Source organism: Chrysoperla carnea, chromosome 4, assembly GCF_905475395.1.
Source record: "Chrysoperla carnea chromosome 4, inChrCarn1.1, whole genome shotgun sequence".
In the NCBI taxonomy this organism is placed as follows: Eukaryota; Metazoa; Arthropoda; class Insecta; order Neuroptera; family Chrysopidae; genus Chrysoperla; species Chrysoperla carnea.
This window is the reverse complement of record NC_058340.1, coordinates 44547815-44565925: the sequence shown is the minus strand read 5'-3', so window position 1 is coordinate 44565925 and position 18111 is coordinate 44547815. Positions and strand designations below refer to the sequence as shown.

The 18111-nt window shown below is 28.9% G+C and overlaps 1 protein-coding gene across 4 annotated transcripts; it reads right to left on the bottom strand.

The window, feature by feature from the left end:
- Positions 1-441: 441 nt before the first annotated feature.
- On the bottom strand, positions 442-18103 carry LOC123297388 (putative glycerol kinase 5). 4 transcript variants are annotated; one of them, XM_044879030.1, is made up of 9 exons: positions 18076-18103; positions 16409-16514; positions 8245-8338; positions 5634-5803; positions 4304-4711; positions 3352-3678; positions 2626-2789; positions 1987-2120; positions 442-1111 (listed from the first exon to the last, which is right to left on the bottom strand). In XM_044879030.1, the coding sequence occupies exons 2-9, from the start codon at positions 16508-16510 to the stop codon at positions 960-962; spliced, it is 1551 nt and encodes a 516-aa protein (XP_044734965.1). In that variant the 5' UTR covers positions 16511-16514; positions 18076-18103; the 3' UTR covers positions 442-959. The 4 variants fall into 4 exon arrangements, with proteins under 4 accessions (XP_044734965.1, XP_044734964.1, XP_044734963.1 ...); XM_044879029.1 differs by lacking the exon at positions 18076-18103 and adding an exon at positions 17996-18017; XM_044879028.1 differs by lacking the exon at positions 18076-18103 and having other exon boundaries at positions 16409-16721.
- Positions 18104-18111: the final 8 nt, after the last annotated feature.

Below are 18111 nucleotides of genomic sequence, written 5' to 3'. Positions count from 1 at the left end.
ATAAACTATCATAAGTAGTTCCAATTTAGATTACTAGATTAATTAATTTCACTTATTAATAATATTGGGAATTTATCATCAGGTTAGCATCATCGCGTCAATGAGTTTTCACTCAGGAGATTAAGTAGATTTAAGTCATATAAGAAAGGATTTCATTTTTAAGTTCACTAAAAACCTTCAAACCTTCATTTTTGAGTTCACTACTTAACCGATATTGAAAATTCTTTCACCTATAGAATGTCTACATTCATAGCAGTTTACCATTGATTTCAAGTACTGCTAACAGTGGATATTGTCATCTTGTACGTTGGCGCTTATCCCCGCTAAGCTACATTTTCTGTATATTATTAAAATAAATAAATATTGTTTTGTTTTTTTTTTTTTTAATTTTATTAAAAAATTATAAAAGTTTTAACAAATTAGCTAATAAGATTAGCTGCCTGCATTTTACACTAAATTTTAAACTTTCTAGACAAAACTTTCAATGCATCTTCGTGTAAATTCAATTGTTTGTAAGACGGTATGTCGTTATGCAAAATCACTTACCAAAACATTTTTAATTTACATTTTAATGAGCTTTACTTTTTAAAGATTATAGAACACAGATTTCAAATAATTCGTAGCTTAAAATTTTTTTTGAACAATGCTCTGCGGCTGAAACAATGCTATGCATTTATTATAATCTAATTTTAAGTGAAAATTTCAACCCCTTGAAGATTACGACTTTCACAAACCTCATATTAAAACCTCAATTGGAAAATAAAATATTCTTATAATACAAAACCAACAATTTCGAGAAAATAGCGTCTTACTTATAGCGTCAATTCTATGAGTGTATTTTAAAATATGTCATTTTACAATATTAAACCATGGAATGTTTATATTGACTAAACCATTATAGAGTGAAATCAATATTTCATTTCAATTTCTTTAGTGTAAAAGGAAAGCAGCTATCATGCTCATCGTATTTTATACCAACTTTTAAATCTATTCACAGCTTTATTCCATTGATTGAAAATTATTTTATAATTCTCTCCATTATCTATATTTGCTTTAAATATATCCGGACTTTCATTAAAAGCTTTTAATTCATTCTTGGTTTTCCAAAAACCTACAAAAAACATTTATATAAGTATTGGGAAAATCATTTTTCTATGCGACAAGCAATGAATTAAAATAGAACTATGATAAAAAGCTTTTTGACTTCAGCTGACGTTGGGTAGATATTTAATAAAAACCATAGCAATTTACAATAATTTAATGTTAAATAAACTTTTTAAATAATTGTATGTATTATTTAATTATTATACCCTGGTGGAAAAAATATTTGAAGTAAGAATAAAAAATTCTGGAAAAGTCTTAGGAACTTTGAATTTCTCAACGTTTTCGGACTAGTCTAATTCAGAGTTATTCAGAGTTCTTAATACTTTTTTAAAGTTTCTAAGACTTTTTCAGAGTTTCCTAAGACTTATTAAGACTTATTCCTTTTCAAATATTTTTTCCACCAGAGTATGCAACTAAATATCTCTCGTTTTGTTTTTAGTCTTTAAAAAATGATTAACACAAACGTGAGTTCAATAAATCTCTTGAATCTCAAAATAATTCACTTTTTCGTTGCCTGATTTCGGCATCAAAAATAAAAAAATTTCAATTGCTGCTAAAATATAATTATCGACGATACTATAGCCATTGATTAGCCGTATACAAAAAACGCTATGTTTCTTAGCTTGTTTTTTCTATAACAACGTATTTTTTGTTTTCTGATAGCAGTTTTGTCATCCTTTTCGCAGATTAATTGGATTAATTGTAAATTTATTGAATTTATAAAAAATATGATACGTGACATAATGAGACAAATATCAACAATCATCGTTATTAAAACAGCTTTGTTTAAAACTTTTTAAATGCGCTTGTAGATTTAAAAATATTTTTAATCAAACAGCAGTTTTTGTATAACTAAAAGTAATATCTCTAATTAATACGTACCAAAATTTAATCCTGTTAAAAATACTACACCCAATACAGTCATTTCTGCATTTTTTGATCTTTCGACTGTCAATCCAGTCATATCTGCCAATAATTGGCAAATAAAATTATTTTGAGATACTCCGCCATCAACTCTAAACAATTTTTTAAAATAAAAAATTTAATGGTTTTCAAAAGTATTTATGCTTATACTCTCAACGTAGATCTCTGATAAATATTCCAGTTTTTCGCTTATGTTAAATGGATAAAATGCAATGAAATTCTTTATGTCAAAGTTGGATGTTTTTGTCAAAGTAACAAAGTCAAAAAATTTTTCAAATTTCTTTGAGAGTGTAAACAGGGTATAATAAGTGTCTGAGGTGTGGAGGATACAGGTAAGGAGGTCCATCTCAATATATCAAAACGTGGTGTATATTTTAAGAGAAATACTCAGTTATGTGAGTAGGATAGAAAGTTCATATCAAAAACATTCTGTCTACATAAGCGCCATTATTGTCGGTTCTAGAACTGTTAATTAATGCTTTCAGCTGGATGTTTTTTTTATTTTGACTCCTATTTAAGATGGTCCTCCTTAATATGTCTACTCTCCATAGTTTGAGGTAAATAATGCTAATGAAATAAAAATTAATTTTGTGTTACCTCAAAACCGTTGGGGTAATATCGATTTCTTCAATAACAACTTGTAACAATTGCACTAGCCGGAAAACTATACTTTCCAATACAGCACGAACCATACATTCTTTTGTTGTCGTCGGTTTGATGCCTATAAATCCACTTGCAGCCTCTAAATCATTTATTGGTGGCTGTTTTGAAAATGTATCGAAGGTGATTAGTGTAATGTATATAGTTGGATCATGAATTTATTTTCAAATTGCATTAAATAGTTTAATAAAATTATTAATACGTGTTTATTCAAGTTTACGAAGGAATAACTCATACAGGCATGGCTGCAAGAGGAAATAGTACCTTTTGGTGCTGAAAAACGGAATTACCACTGCATATTTTATGATATACACTTTCTTACTTTAAGCTATTTTCTATTTCAGCTGTGAGCCAAAAAACATCAAAAGGCGACTTTTAAGTCCTCACTATAGTGACGAATGCCAATTATCAGAGGTTGCGCCAAATTTTCCCTTTTCCGTACCAAAAAGTACTATTTACACCTACAGTAATATTCGAATTAATATAAAAAATAAACGTCAGAATTTATTGTTTTTAAGTAATAATTTTTTAGAATGAAATTTTTCTGAGGTAGCTTTTATCATTTAACCTTAAGCGGAAGGCAAGTAATGATTTCCGGTGTATTTTTGTCATAACCGTATTAGAAAGAATGTTAATAAAAAATAAAATTAAAGCAACAATTACCCCTAAACCACTAAATGCTGGAATAAAATATATACCATCGGAGCTTCCTGCTTTATACGCTAACTCTGATGATTCCATAGGATTTGTCAATAATTCGACCTTTAGCGCCCATTCAATGATTGTTCCAGTATCATTTGTAGCACCTTCTACAAGATATAGAAGTTCTTTTCCAACTTTCCAACCAATTAATGGATAAACTCCACATACACTAGCATAAGGGATTGACCCAGTTACTATGTCTAAAAAACTTCCTGTACCTAATGTCATTTTTAAATTACCTGTTTCATAGCAACCAGATGCAAAAACGGACGCTGATTGATCAGCAATCTAAAAATAAAATATAGATAGGTATAATTTCGTCAAAAAATAGTGTCAATAAGAAATACTATCTTACAAAATACAGAGGAGAGTGCAATTTTAAATGAAATAATACCTTAATAGGCCGCTCACAATTACCGGAAAAATTGGACCCATTACAATAACTTCCTATGAGGGTGAAGTTAAAATAAAGGAAGGTTGGCATCTAGTTTAAGATCTTATTAACGCGAAGTCTCAGAAGTGCTGAGGTTGCGATAATTAACGCTATATATACATAAAAAAACGATTTTTGGCTAATATCTCGGAAACCATCAACTTGATTAAAAAAAGTTTGACGATTTTTTATAAACTCTTGATTTCCGGAGTTATTGAACAAGGGTCCCATATATTTTATAATCTTTCGAATAAATATAAATCCTGAAAATTTGAAATATTTTATGATTCACCCTAAGAATCTTGACGCTATTCTAATCTATACTTGAAATTTTCAAACGATCAGGTTCAACCCCAACACAAAAACTTTTTTTGGTACTCATAAATATTAGTTATCTACAAAAATTGATTGATTCTGTTTAGGATCGACCTTTTATATTTATTGTAGAATTATACAGTTTCTAATTTCTAATTTACTTACTGAACAAACAATTGGAATTTCCACGCCAAAGATTTTCGAGTGAGTTGATCCAAATTCTTTTGCAACATTATCGACAACTTTTGGCAGTATACTTTGTGGAATTTTAAAAACATTATTCATTAAATCGGACCAACTACATAAGAAAGGATCGTACATTCCAGTTGCGCTTGCATTAGATATGTCCGTTACATGAACACGTCCATTGGTTAATTTGTAAATTAACCATGAGTCTATTGTGCCAAACATTGCACGGTTTTTTGATATAGCCTCCTTCAATTTAACACAATGTTGGATTACCCATAATAGGCGTAAAGTGACTTGGGCACAACTAAAATTAATCACACTAGCCGCTAAGTACCGTCTATTTTTTGTTATTAAGTACATAATATACGATGCTGTGCGAATTGTCTACAAAAAATAAAAAAACATTAATATTATCCATTGAAAAATTAAAGTTGGGGTTGCAAAAGTTAGAGGACGTTTTATTTCTTGGTTGTCAGGAGAGTGTTAGTGAAAAGTTACATCCATGTTTGTGGGGACGCAACACTTGTTCCGCGGTCTCCAAAATCTTCCAAATTTGTTGCAAATTAAATTCTCTAAAACTTTGGTCCTGTAACTTGTAGTCGTCAAACCAAAAATAACAATCTTATCAAAGAAAATAGATACAAATTTGGGAACAAATTTTGTTTTGATCGTTATATAACTAATTTTCTAATCATTTTACAAAAAAATGACATCACAGCATTATTCTTAAGAATAAAAGTTTTGAGATCTATAGCTAAAACATTACATCTGGTAACCCTTATCTTGACAACCGGAAGGCTTTGACCGGTAAACAGTTGTCATTTTTTCTTACAACTCTAGCTATAAATTATGGAGGGTAGAGGTAAGAGGGACAACCTTAAATAGGGATCCAAGTAAAAAAGTGTGCAAAAAGGTAATAACTTTTTAAAGTGAAAAGGTCTATAGCTATTCAATGACACTGGTGATTGCCTTACTGAATTTTCATTACTGTCATATTTTCAGTGACACTCTACTGTACCAGAAAGGAGTACACATACATACATATATAGAATGGTAAACACATTACCACTCCTTTGCCTCGCGCAGTCGGGTAAAAATTATTCGATTTTAAAGAGGCACATTTAAATAATAAATTAAAGTAAAAAAAAAATATTGGCAGACTCATTGTAAAATGCATATTGACATAGTTTTTGATGCCAATTGCAAATAATTTGAATTTGTTAGGAACTGTTTAAAACAGATCAATATACTGCGAAAATATTACTTTTGATCTTTCGACTCAGCATGTACTTAATGAATTACTCACTTTCATAGTAAATGATTTATTCCACATTTGTACTAAACTATTTGCACGGATGTCTTTCCATGTTATAAAATTATGGAATGGTTCGCCTGTTAATTGATCCCATGTTATAAATGTGGCTCGTTGTGTTGTTATACCCAAGCATGATATTTGCCCAGCAGTCAAATGTGCATCTGAAATCATTTATAAATGTTGGAGAAAATAATATTACTTGATAAATAAAAAAAATAAATTTAAAAAATCGATAAAAGCCGGACTGCGTTAAATAAAAACAAACCATTGACAGAGTTAATTGTTGAAACACCATGTATAGACAGTGATGATTGCGCAATCGTATGTTTTTATACGTCATGTAAGTAAAGAAAGATAGCCACTCTTTCTCAAGATTTACACTCGCCGTGTAAACATACACATTTAAACTTTTGTTCTATCTCTAATGGTTTACAAGATTAGTCCTACGGACCCAAAACCTAATTGACCTATGCTGTTCATTTACGAACTTGTCTTCACTTTTTACGTCCTGAACACGCTAAAAATTTCAGCTTGATATCTTTTTGCGTTTTTGAGTTATCTCATACCAAAATTTTGTTCGTAGCATAAATATTTTTAAGCGTTACAAACTTGGGACTAAACTTAGTATACCTTGATATATTCCTTACTCAACCAGACTAAATTTTCATTCTTCGGATTTAGTCTCAGAGCAATTTTTGAGCCAAAAATTTTTTATAAATAAAAATTTGTTTTAAAACATTCAGAATCCAAGAATCATTCGATAAAGACGACAGCTTAAGAATTCTCATGGATCAGCTTTAGAAAATTTTTGATTTTAGATCGTAATATTTCAAAGTTAACATAAACGAAAAATTTTGAAGTAGGCTAGAAATGTTTTTTGGCACGATTCTAAAAATTGATGTGAGAGTGGCGTCTAGATTAGAGTCTCAAGATTTTTGGACTAAGGTCTGATCTGCATAATTACATACTTATGAATGAGCTTTGGATTGATACTAATCTGATCATTTTTCGTGAACTTTTTTAATTTTGAAAAAATTGAAACTGCGCAACATCTTGAAGTGAAGTATATATATTCAGAAAATGGTTAAAAATCAATTTTCAATTACACTTAATGTGGAAAAATGTCTAGTACTATTGAAAAACCAAGAGCATATTTCTAAAAATTAATGAAGTATTTAATGTAAATTTAAAGAAGTTTCATAATGTCGTTGGAGTAGCATAAAAAACTTTAAAACGACCAAGCATCATTGAAAACATAAATAAAAATCTTTTAAAAATTGAATGAGGTATATATACTTGTTGCTAAAAAGCGTCATATTTGTTCAAGTGAAGGAAATAAAAATTTTAAACGTTTTTTTTTTTAGAGATGTGTAAAGGAAAACCCATGAGAGCAGTGATCAATCAATTGAATTTGGAAATCTTGAAAATTAAAATGTTATTGTCTATAGTTAAAAATGTACGAGCACCAAGACAATTTTAAATAAAAAGCTTGATTTCTTTTTTAATATGACGTTGAACTAAATCTAAATCAATTCTGAAAATTTGAGGGGGCTTGCCCGATTATTTATTTAATTAAATGACTTCAAAGGCATATTTAACATTGGTTTTATGATACAACGGAAGATGGATGATATGTTTTCATAGATTTCTCCAAAACTAGGCGGTGGATTTCTCAAAAACTAGTCGGATGGTTTAATCAAGCACCCGGTGGTTGCAACATTAAACGCGTAATAACTTCATAAATATTAATTTTAGAAAAAGTTTAAAGTAAAAGTTTTAGGAAATTTAATTTAAAAGTTAGTTTATTGTCATTTTCTTGTTTAAACAAATATTATAAGAGATATAGGTCAAATAGTCAATAAGTAAATCGTCCTAGTCGTATAAGCGATAAACAGTTAGTGATAAAAAAAGAAATTGTTTTACAAAAAAAAGGTAGGTAATTTAATTATCCACATTAAAGGTTATTACGATTTTTAGTCTAAAATGCACGGCTATGAAGATATAGCCTAAAACGGTTTTTCTTAAAATGGAGGTACTTCCCCCGCCTATCTTTGTAAGGATTTTGTGCATTTACATTCATTCGGTACGTGATACTGAACCTATTTAAATAAAAAAATAACTCCTGTAATTTAGTGCATTATGGACAAAAGTAACTAGCTTCTATATAACCTGTATTACAAGGTGGAACAGAATAGTGATTTTTAAAAAGCTCTAATAAATTCTGTTTGTATCAGCTTGAAAAAAATACACATTATTAAAAACATTCAAGGAAATTTAGCGGGTTTTAAAAGTCGGTAAAAAACACTCTTCAATTTTTCCAAATGATATTTGTATCAGCTTAAAAATACATAAAAAAACTCTCAAGAAAATTACACAAATTGTATTTATATAATTACATAAAAAAGCACTCAAGAAAATTAAGTAAATTATAAATGCTATTTATACCATGTATATATGAAATATATCAGGGTATACTAAGTTTAGTCCCAAGTTTAGTATTATAATCTTCTCAAATAATGACCTAACAGAATTAAACCATTCAAAGTTGACTACTATATAAAAGTAATTATTGTATTAATTATAATTTGTAAAAAATACGTACTTGCTATAGCATTATAAATAACACTTTTAATTGATAGCCATAATGTATCAGGTTCAATTTCCACATGTCCAGGTTCAGGGTACACTAATTGAATCTGTGAATAAAAATATAATACTTAATATTGTAGAAAAAATTATTTTATTATAAAAATAAACATGAAGTCAAATAATATAAATTGTTCACTTCAAGACGGAATGGAGTGGTCGAAAAAGTGGAGGAACAGTTCTGATTTCAAAAATTCTTGTTTACACGTGTTCTTTAGACCTCCAGGAACATTCTTCAGCCATACTAACCGTTGCATTACTATGAAAAAGGATAATATTAGTTTAATTTTCCCACCATTTTTTTTGTTTATAATAGGGTTGCAACCATCTTCAGTAACCTTTTGGCTTCGGATCCTTGATTAGAGAAACCCTCGAGAGACGATATCCGAGATGAAATTTTTTTATAAAAACTTTTTTTATCTCTGTCAGTTTTAAGGGTAATTTTAATGGGGATGCATTTAGTAGCTTTTTGACCTTAAATTTATGATCAGAAACCTCGGAAACCCTCGGAAGATGTTTTCTAGGTGAAATGTTGGTTTTTCACTGTCACTTTTTACAGTGCTTTGGGGGTGGAAAAACTACCCTAATTTTCTTATTTCTCATAGTATGCAGAAGTTAGCTTGGCTAAATGTTCCTGAAGGACTATAAGGAACACGTACAAACAAGAATTTTTGAAATTGGAGCTGTTACACCACTTTTCCACATTTACCTAATGGTATTTTCCAGCTTATTTACTGTATTATATGTAGAAAATCACTATTAAAATTATATCAGGTAGGTTTTTTCATTTGATTTCTACTGAATATAAAAGGTTTCCACAAAAGTTTTTTAATAAAATAACTATTGTATTATATTATGTAATCTAAATTTTAATCTTTTATATAGAATAACTTTCTAACTAAAAATTTTTTTTATTTCTTATCAGTTATCAATTATTTTTATGGATTTTTAAATAGCCTAAAAATTTTCTTTGGGTGAGGCCTAATTTTTAGAAAATGTTCCAGGAGATTTTTGTTTAGTTTTCCCTTAAATTTTCCTTCGTTACACAACGAAGTTTTTTGCACATAATTTTCTTACTTCTCAGTATTGAACTTTAAATACTTTGAAGTAGAAATAATTATAATTCAATTACAAAAAAAAAAATTACAAGGTTAAAATATGTGTTTAAATTATCACAATTAATTCATTCAAACTACCTACCTAAGTCATTTTCATTATTTTATTTTTAGTCTTATGCACTTATGCACTATATCGAAGATCAACAGGGAGGAGTGGGGTGTGCCATAAATCTTTTTTTGTAACTCTTAGAACATCATTAATGGAGATTTTATTTCAGAAATTTGAATTTGGATAATGCCTATGGTAAAAACAGCTTTTTATATGTTTTTATTCTTTTACAGCCTCTCCAAATTAAGGTCTACTACCAACTTCACAGCCACCTTTGATCCTTTTTTATGTTAAGATATCATTAATTTTTTTACTTTTGGTACTAAAATAAATAAATTTGAAAGAGGGAAAACATGGCCGTCTCCCACTGTATGCTCAGACTATAGGAGAACTATCTTAAATAGGAGTTAAAGTAAAAAAGTGTCCATCTAAAAACAGTAAATAACAGTTACAAAATTGACCAGAATAGCGCTTATGTAGCAGGAGGTGTTTGATGTGAAATTCTCTATCCTTCTCGAACAACTTGTTTAGATCTTTATCTTACTCTAATTACTTTGAACACTCTTTTAAAACTTACACTTTTGCTACAGCAGCACCACCCTTATTTGCTGCTTTCCGATGGACACTTTTTATATACAGAGATGGTTCTCCTTATCTCTACCCTCCATAGCTCAGACTCTGTTGTATACAGCGACATTAGCGTGAAGTGAATTGAAGTTATCGGTCTCTATTCGCAGATTATGTTATTATAAATCTATGGATTTTATTACACATATAACGGCTATAGGCTATATATCCAAAATAATATGTACAGTTATTTGGTGTGTAACTTAAAATTTTTGATAATACATACGTATATCAAGTAACCGTTATTTAAGAATTTAAGAGGAGGAGTATGTTGATAAATAAAGTATTTTTAACAAATTTTTATTACCCTAAGTATCAGTTTTATTTAATTAATATTTAATACCTACTCGCAGGGGAGTAACGAGGGTACAGGAACTGATTAATCTCCAAAATCAAAATTTTATTGATAATAAATAAAGTAAATAACACACAGTAATACAAACAAATTTGGATTAAAATTGTAGTTATTATAACATATTCGCTGTTCATTAAAATGTATCAAAAAGTCCTGTTTTGGCAATTTTGATAAACCAAGAATGTAATCCTACTAAATTTGAGTAATATTTTTTAAATTTGTGATCAAAATTGACCTAGCTCTAAAAGGTTTTAGAGGTTTTAACTTTAAGACATCATCAGAATCCAAAAAGATTAATTTTGCTCTATCAAATCCAAATTTTATACAATTTTGATAAACCAAGTATGTAATCCTACTAAATTTGGGTCGTACTTTTCAAATTTGTGATCAAAATTAACCTAGCTCTAATAAGTTTCGAGAATGTGGAGTCGTGGTCACAGAATTAAGCACATTAGGGATAGCTACCGAAAAACTGACATCACAGCTGAAAAGATTGACCCAAAATTAGTGGGTTTCAAAAAAAATTAGAATAAAATCCGATCAAATTTGCCTGTGTTATAAAAATAATCGAATTTTTTATCTTTATGACGTCATCAGAATCCAAAAAATTTACTTTTACTCTATCACATCCAAATTTTATCCAATTTTGATAAACCAAGTATGTAATCCTACTAAATTTGAGTCGTACTTTTCAAATTTGGATCAAAATTAACCTAGCTCTAATAAGTTTCGAGAATGTGGAGTCGTGGTCACAGAATTAAGCACATTAGGGATAGCTACCGAAAAACTGACATCACAGCTGAAAAGATTGACCCAAAATTAGTGGGTTTCAAAAAAAATTAGAATAAAATCCGATCAAATTTGCCTGTGTTATAAAAATAATCGAATTTTTTATCTTTATGACGTCATCAGAATCCAAAAAATTTACTTTTACTCTATCACATCCAAATTTTATCCAATTTTGATAAACCAAGTATGTAATCCTACTAAATTTGAGTCGTACTTTTCAAATTTGTGATCAAAATTAACCTAGCTCTAATAAGTTTCGAGAATGTGGAGTCGTGGTCACAGAATTAAGCACCTAAGTGATAGCTAGCGAAAAACTGACATCACAGCTGAAAAGATTGACCTAAAATTAGTGGGTTTCAAAAAAAATTTCAATAAGATGCGGTCAAATTTGCCTGTGTTATCAAAATAATCGAATTTTTTATCTTTATGACGTCATCAGAATCCAAAAAATTTACTTTTACTCTATCACATCCAAATTTTATCCAATTTTGATAAACAAAGTATGTAATCCTACTAAATTTGGGTCGTACTTTTCAAATTTGTGATCAAAATTAACCTAGCTCTAATAAGTTTCGAGAATGTGGAGTCGTGGTCACAGAATTAAGCACATTAGGGATAGCTACCGAAAAACTGACATCACAGCTGAAAAGATTGACCCAAAATTAGTAGGTTTCAAAAAAAATTTCAATAAGATGCGATCAAATGTGCCTGTGTTATAAAAATAATCGAATTTTTTATCTTTATGACGTCATCAGAATAAAAAAAATTTACTTTTACTCTATCACATCCAAATTTTATCCAATTTTGATAAACCAAGTATGTAATCCTACTAAATTTGAGTCGTACTTTTCAAATTTGTGATCAAAATTAACCTAGCTCTAATAGGTTTCAAGAATGTGGAGTCGTGGTCACAGAATTAAGCACCTAAGTGATAGCTAGCGAAAAACTGACATCACAGCTGAAAAGATTGACCTAAAATTAGTGGGTTTCAAAAAAAATTTCAATAAGATGCGATCAAATTTGCCTGTGTTATCAAAATAATCGAATTTTTTATCTTTATGACGTCATCAGAATCCAAAAAATTTACTTTTACTCTATCACATCCAAATTTTATCCAATTTTGATAAACCAAGTATGTAATCCTACTAAATTTGGGTCGTACTTTTCAAATTTTTCATTAAAATTAACCTAGCTCTAATAAGTTTCAAGAATGTGAAATTCTGGTCCCGGAGTTGAAAAAGCACAAACGTGTTTCAAATATTTTTTAACTCTTTCAAATAAAATTATAAAAAATTGTTTGTAAAGTATTTTGTGATTGAATTTATTTTCTGATATCATTATGTATATCTTTTATGATTTGAAGTATCTATCCATTGTCTAACATGCTACTCTACTCATAAAATAAAAGTTCAAAAAAATACAACCGAATTCAGAAAATGTGCACCCTAAATTTCAAGTTTTTTTAGTATTTTTCATAGGCTGTGATTTCGTTCATAATGGTCGTTTCCAGATGGAAAAAAAAGAATTTCTGCACTTCAAATGTCTAATTTTGAAATATAGAATTATAAATTTTCTAAAAACATTTACTAAATTTTTGGACTTTTATAATTCTATGGAGTAAAAAATTCTAGCTTAATCATTAACCAATACTAGGACCACTTATCCTGATTCTGGTACGTTTCTTACTTCCGCACGACCACAAGACTTATCTCTTAGATATCAGTTATTAAATGAAAAGTCATCTTTTTTAATAATCGACAAGTTTTGGAATAATTTTCTTTGTACGCTTAATATTATTTGTAAAAAGGGAGAAAAATGACTTTGAAAATGGACCATTAATTTTGTCTTTGAGTGTAGAAATATATTATTATTATTGTATTTTTAGGATATTTTGTGACCTAGACTGAGATCACAAGAGCGTAGCCGCGGGCGTAGTAGTGCGTGTATTAAATTAACATATAAATGTTTACCAAAATTAATTATTTTAGTATTTTTAATTAATTAGTTTTTTTTTTCAACTGCACAAAATAAAATTTCAAAACGAAATAATAATCTACCCATTTTTGTATTTTACGAAACTCAGCCCCTAATAGAGTCGGGGGGGGGGGGGTAAGTTTTTGCTACCCCTTCAAATTTTGGGATTTTGGAGTATCTAGATTTCGAATATGCAAAAATTAAATTTTTACTCGCCATATACGCAAAAAGTTTCCAGAGATTTTTTTCCAAACTATAAGAGATATAGAAAGTGGAAAATTGATTTGTAGTTTCTAGTTGTTAGTCTATGGTGCTTAATTTCAATATCAATATCAAGAGACGAAAAGGAGAAATTTTCCTAAGTTTAGTAGGTATACATAAAAGGTAGGAGAAGATTGAAAATGTATGAGAAACTTCGTATAGTAGTAGGTATAATACCAATCTGATCTGATAGTTTTAAAGGGGTGAAAAGAGGGAGTCAAAATAATAAATTTTGTTAACAAGAAAAATTTAATTAATTTAAAATTTGTTTTGGAACACGTAGATTTTAAATGTTTTGAAACGAATTTTTATATTTAGCTATTTCATTCGAAAAAGAAAATGAGATCCAAAATTTTTTTACAACATGGAAATGTTAATAGACCGTAACAAAAAAAGGATTGTTATTATAAGTTTGACTGCTATGTCTGTGTGTTTGTCGATATATTTGTTTGTCTGTCTGTCTGTCTGTGGCATCGTAGCACATAAACGAATGAACAGATTTTGATTTTTTTTTTTTCGTTTGAAAGATAATTTAATGGAGAGTGTTTTTAGCTATATTTCAAGTGCGAGTTTAGGGTTCCATACATGGAACAAAAAAAAATAGGCAATGATCCTAAAAATCGGTTCAGTTTGAAGAAGGCTCTAAGGAAAAAATGTGATTGAATGGAGAGTGTTCTTAGATATGTTTTAAGTGCGAATTTAGGGTTTCGTACCCGAAAAATTGTTGTTTTTAAATTTTGTAAACTTCACTTGCAAAAAATGCAAAACGGGAATAGGAGTTAGTGTGGAATCCCAGTGGTTTTTCCTTTGTTTATGGCATACTTGACGCTGCTCGCAAACCTTAGCTTTTGCTCCCGGTTTAGTACTACCGTTTCAAACAGTTTTGGTATTATACCTGTAATATGAACCACTTTAATAGACCGGGCAAATTAGAAATCCAGATCATTAAATTCTGAAACTCACAGTACCTTACAAATTAGATATAGGTTTTTTTTTCGGAACCCGTACCCAGATTTTCGAGACTCTTCCTTTCACAACGTTGAGAAACTGCTCCATGTTTCAGAATTTAATGAAAAACAACTAATAATAAGTAACTAACTTGCTCGGTCTAATATAAAATGTAAGATATTTGTTTTATACGTTATCATCAAATAATTTCAACATTGAATATAAATATAACAAGCGACTTACATAAAATTCTGATAAGCTAATTATATTTAAGTAATTTGTTTATAAAATTTAAGTAGGTATCAATAAATTATTTTAAATATAAAAAAAAATTAATTGTATATTATTATGGTATTTCAATGTCCATTCCATAATAATAAGTATCATTATTACTTCTGTATGAAGCCATGCAATCTTATCAAGAGAATGGTTCGACAATAGCTTTCATTTTAAGTTATTAAAAAAAAACAATAGTATTCTTTCTGGAAAATTTTCTCATATGTCATATTTTTATTTCAATCGAAAGTGCAAACTACTATGTTGTTAATCATAACTATTAGCGTAGCGGGCCCGGCATATTGAGATTTCTTTCAGGAGCTTTTTAATCATGTTGATGCGACCGGTTAAAAATATTAACAGTTAAAATAAGCTGCCAAAACATATTGCCATAGGCTAATCCTAGTTATTGGTGACGCTGAATGGGGATGATGACTTAATTTTTTTTTTATCAATTTTTACTGCACGGGCAGAAAAGTGAAGTTGTTTTTAAAAATCTTTATAGTTCTGCAGCCCGTGACAGTAAAACTGCACTTACACGAATTTCGAAATTTCGCATATGAATCAATACTATTTAACCATAGGTACAATATGGACAAAGTGTGCCAGGGTTTATGTAAGCAGAAATATTTTTTGCCAGGATTTTTTTATTTTTTACTGGTGTGACAGATATTTTGGTCAAGTTTTGAGCTGTCACATCGAGATATTTCGGAAATAGAATTCAAAATGAACTAATTAAAAAAAAGTAATTCCGCGATGACGGTAAAATTTTATTGGTTTTATATATTAAAAATCGGTGAGACAGACCTTTCTGCCATGATAAGAGCTGTCACACCAAATTTTCCTGAAATTAGATAAAATTTGCAATAAAATGGTCTCTTACAAATTAATTTCTATAAAAGTGCAAAATACTTGTAATTATTAAAAATATAAAAAACTATAAAAAATATTTCTGCCGGGATACACCCTGGCACACTTAGTTCATATTGTACCTATTGTTAAATAGTATTGATTCATGTGCGAAATTTCGAAATTAGTGTAAGTGCGGTTTTACTGTCACGGGCTCCCCGCTTATTGGAAATACGCAAAATATTAACTTTCATGCTCCTAATTAAACAAAAAGAAAGATATCTTAAAAGTGACGTCATTGTTGAATGTTATATATTGGATTCAGTTTTTGTTTAAACTATAGATTTTCGAACAATAGTTTCGATTAAAAAATGTTACCTCTTTAATAAGGAACAACTTTCTTATTTAAAATTTTCTTTTATCTCTTACTATCTTCTATTTCATTGAACCTGAAAAGCCAGGCTCAATTTAATGTCTGCGTAAGACGCGTGTTTATGAATCCAACATTTTTTCTTTGAAGCATTTTTCTCGATAAAACTTATTTTCGAGTTTCTTGCATATGTCAAGATAAAAAAAAATTACTGTAATTTTAATATTTTTTAATGGATTATCAATTTCATGAAATAGATTTGTAGTCTCAAATTTCTATTCTCTTCATCATGTGTGGGCATTGGAGTCTATATATATATATATAGAGGCTGTGTGGCGCTCGCACCAAATTTTGCTTATCTATATATATTTTAACCAGTCAACAAATTCAAATATTAAAACTAGATTTCACAAGGAAATAAACAACTTATTTATTTATTTAAAGTTAAATTTAATTATTATCTTCAGATAAAATATTTCCAAAAATAAATTTAGAAAAACTTACCTTATTTGATGCGATACCAACGGTCACACATTGTCGATTTACGATATGACAACGAATTGAGGTCGTTCCTATATCTAAGGCCGCAATATACAATTCTTCCATACTTCTATATTTAAAATTATATTAACTTGTCACAAACATATATAAATATTTAATATAAAAACAAAAATCATTTTGGTTTTTTTCTTTAACAACAATGCACTATTGTTGAGGTGCTTAACACTTAAATCAAAACTTAAGTCGACTAAAATGAAATCGCCGCGCGTTTGTACCACAGAGCAACACAATTCACATCACAAGAATAAATGGAATATTAGTCCAGTTTGTATGTACCCAAAAAGGGTCTGAAATACAAAGTGAATATGGAATCTTGTTTTATTATAATTGTGGCGGAAGGGATAGTTGTTAATTTCAAATTATAAAATTTTAATGTAAGGATAAAAAAGTCGTCATCTTAGAAAAGGGGTGAGTTTAGTTTTTTTTTGTTAAATTTCTCACTACCTATCAAAATTTATACAAATAAAATCGTGTATAGCATGCTTCGTGGCTATGTGAGTATTACGTAAAAACTACTAAAGATATTGGGATGCAGTTTATTCGTTGTATGCGTAGTCATGGTAGGGACAATAAAATCGATGCCAGCGCTTCCAGTGAAAAATTTTGGCGATAAAGGAGGCTGTTATGACTAATTTGCAATTCTTTACATGTTAGTGTTATATAAACTGTCAAGTTAAAATTATTGAAAAACACTAGTTATTGTGAAAATAAGAAATCAAATTGCACAAATATTATTTTTTAAATGTAAATTATCATAATTATTTATTAAAATTTGTGAGACAATAATATTAAATTTTCAATGTAAGTGATAAATGCAATCTATACAATTATATATGCATCCATGCAATTCTATAATTAAAGTAGTGTATCATTACCATGGAAACGCCTCCAATAAGACTCACGCACAGTGGGAATACATTTCTTGAATTTCTTGGATCTAGTGACGTCAGAATTTTGTAAATAGCTAATTTAAATAAATGTCTTTTCAAGTGACTAGACAATATAACATATTTTTTCTTAATATTTAGTTCCTTTTGGATTATGGAAATGGCCACTCAACTCACATTAGATTTACTACTGATTACGCTATATTTCATGAAATTTCATGTTCTACGAAAATGATAATAATTATTTTGATAATTTTTAACTTTAGGAAATGAAATTTAAAAATAAGGAAAAAACTCACCCCTTCTTTCAAAATGCTAGCTTTTCAGCCCCTATTTAGGAAAATTGAATTTTAGACCGGTGAACCTGTCGCTATTATTAATATGATTATTACAAAATAATATTCACTTTCTATTTACAACAATGTACAGATTAACTGGACTACAGAATCTTAAACGTGTTTAGAAATTTAAATGCCACATTTAAATTTATGGCTGAATATTCTTAAGTAATATTGCCAGCATTTTATTTTTTAAACTTTAGCTTCAAATTCTATCAAAAAATTAGCAATATATGTTTAACAAAACATTTTGCACTTTTGTGAGATGAAAAAGCGAAAAAAAAAACAAAATCAAAGAAAATTACCACAGTTATTATTTATCTAAACAAATTTTATAAAATAATAAATTTTTAATACGAAATGTAATTGAATTTAAATTGCAAACCTTTAAAAAAATGTAGCATTATAATTTTCATAATAA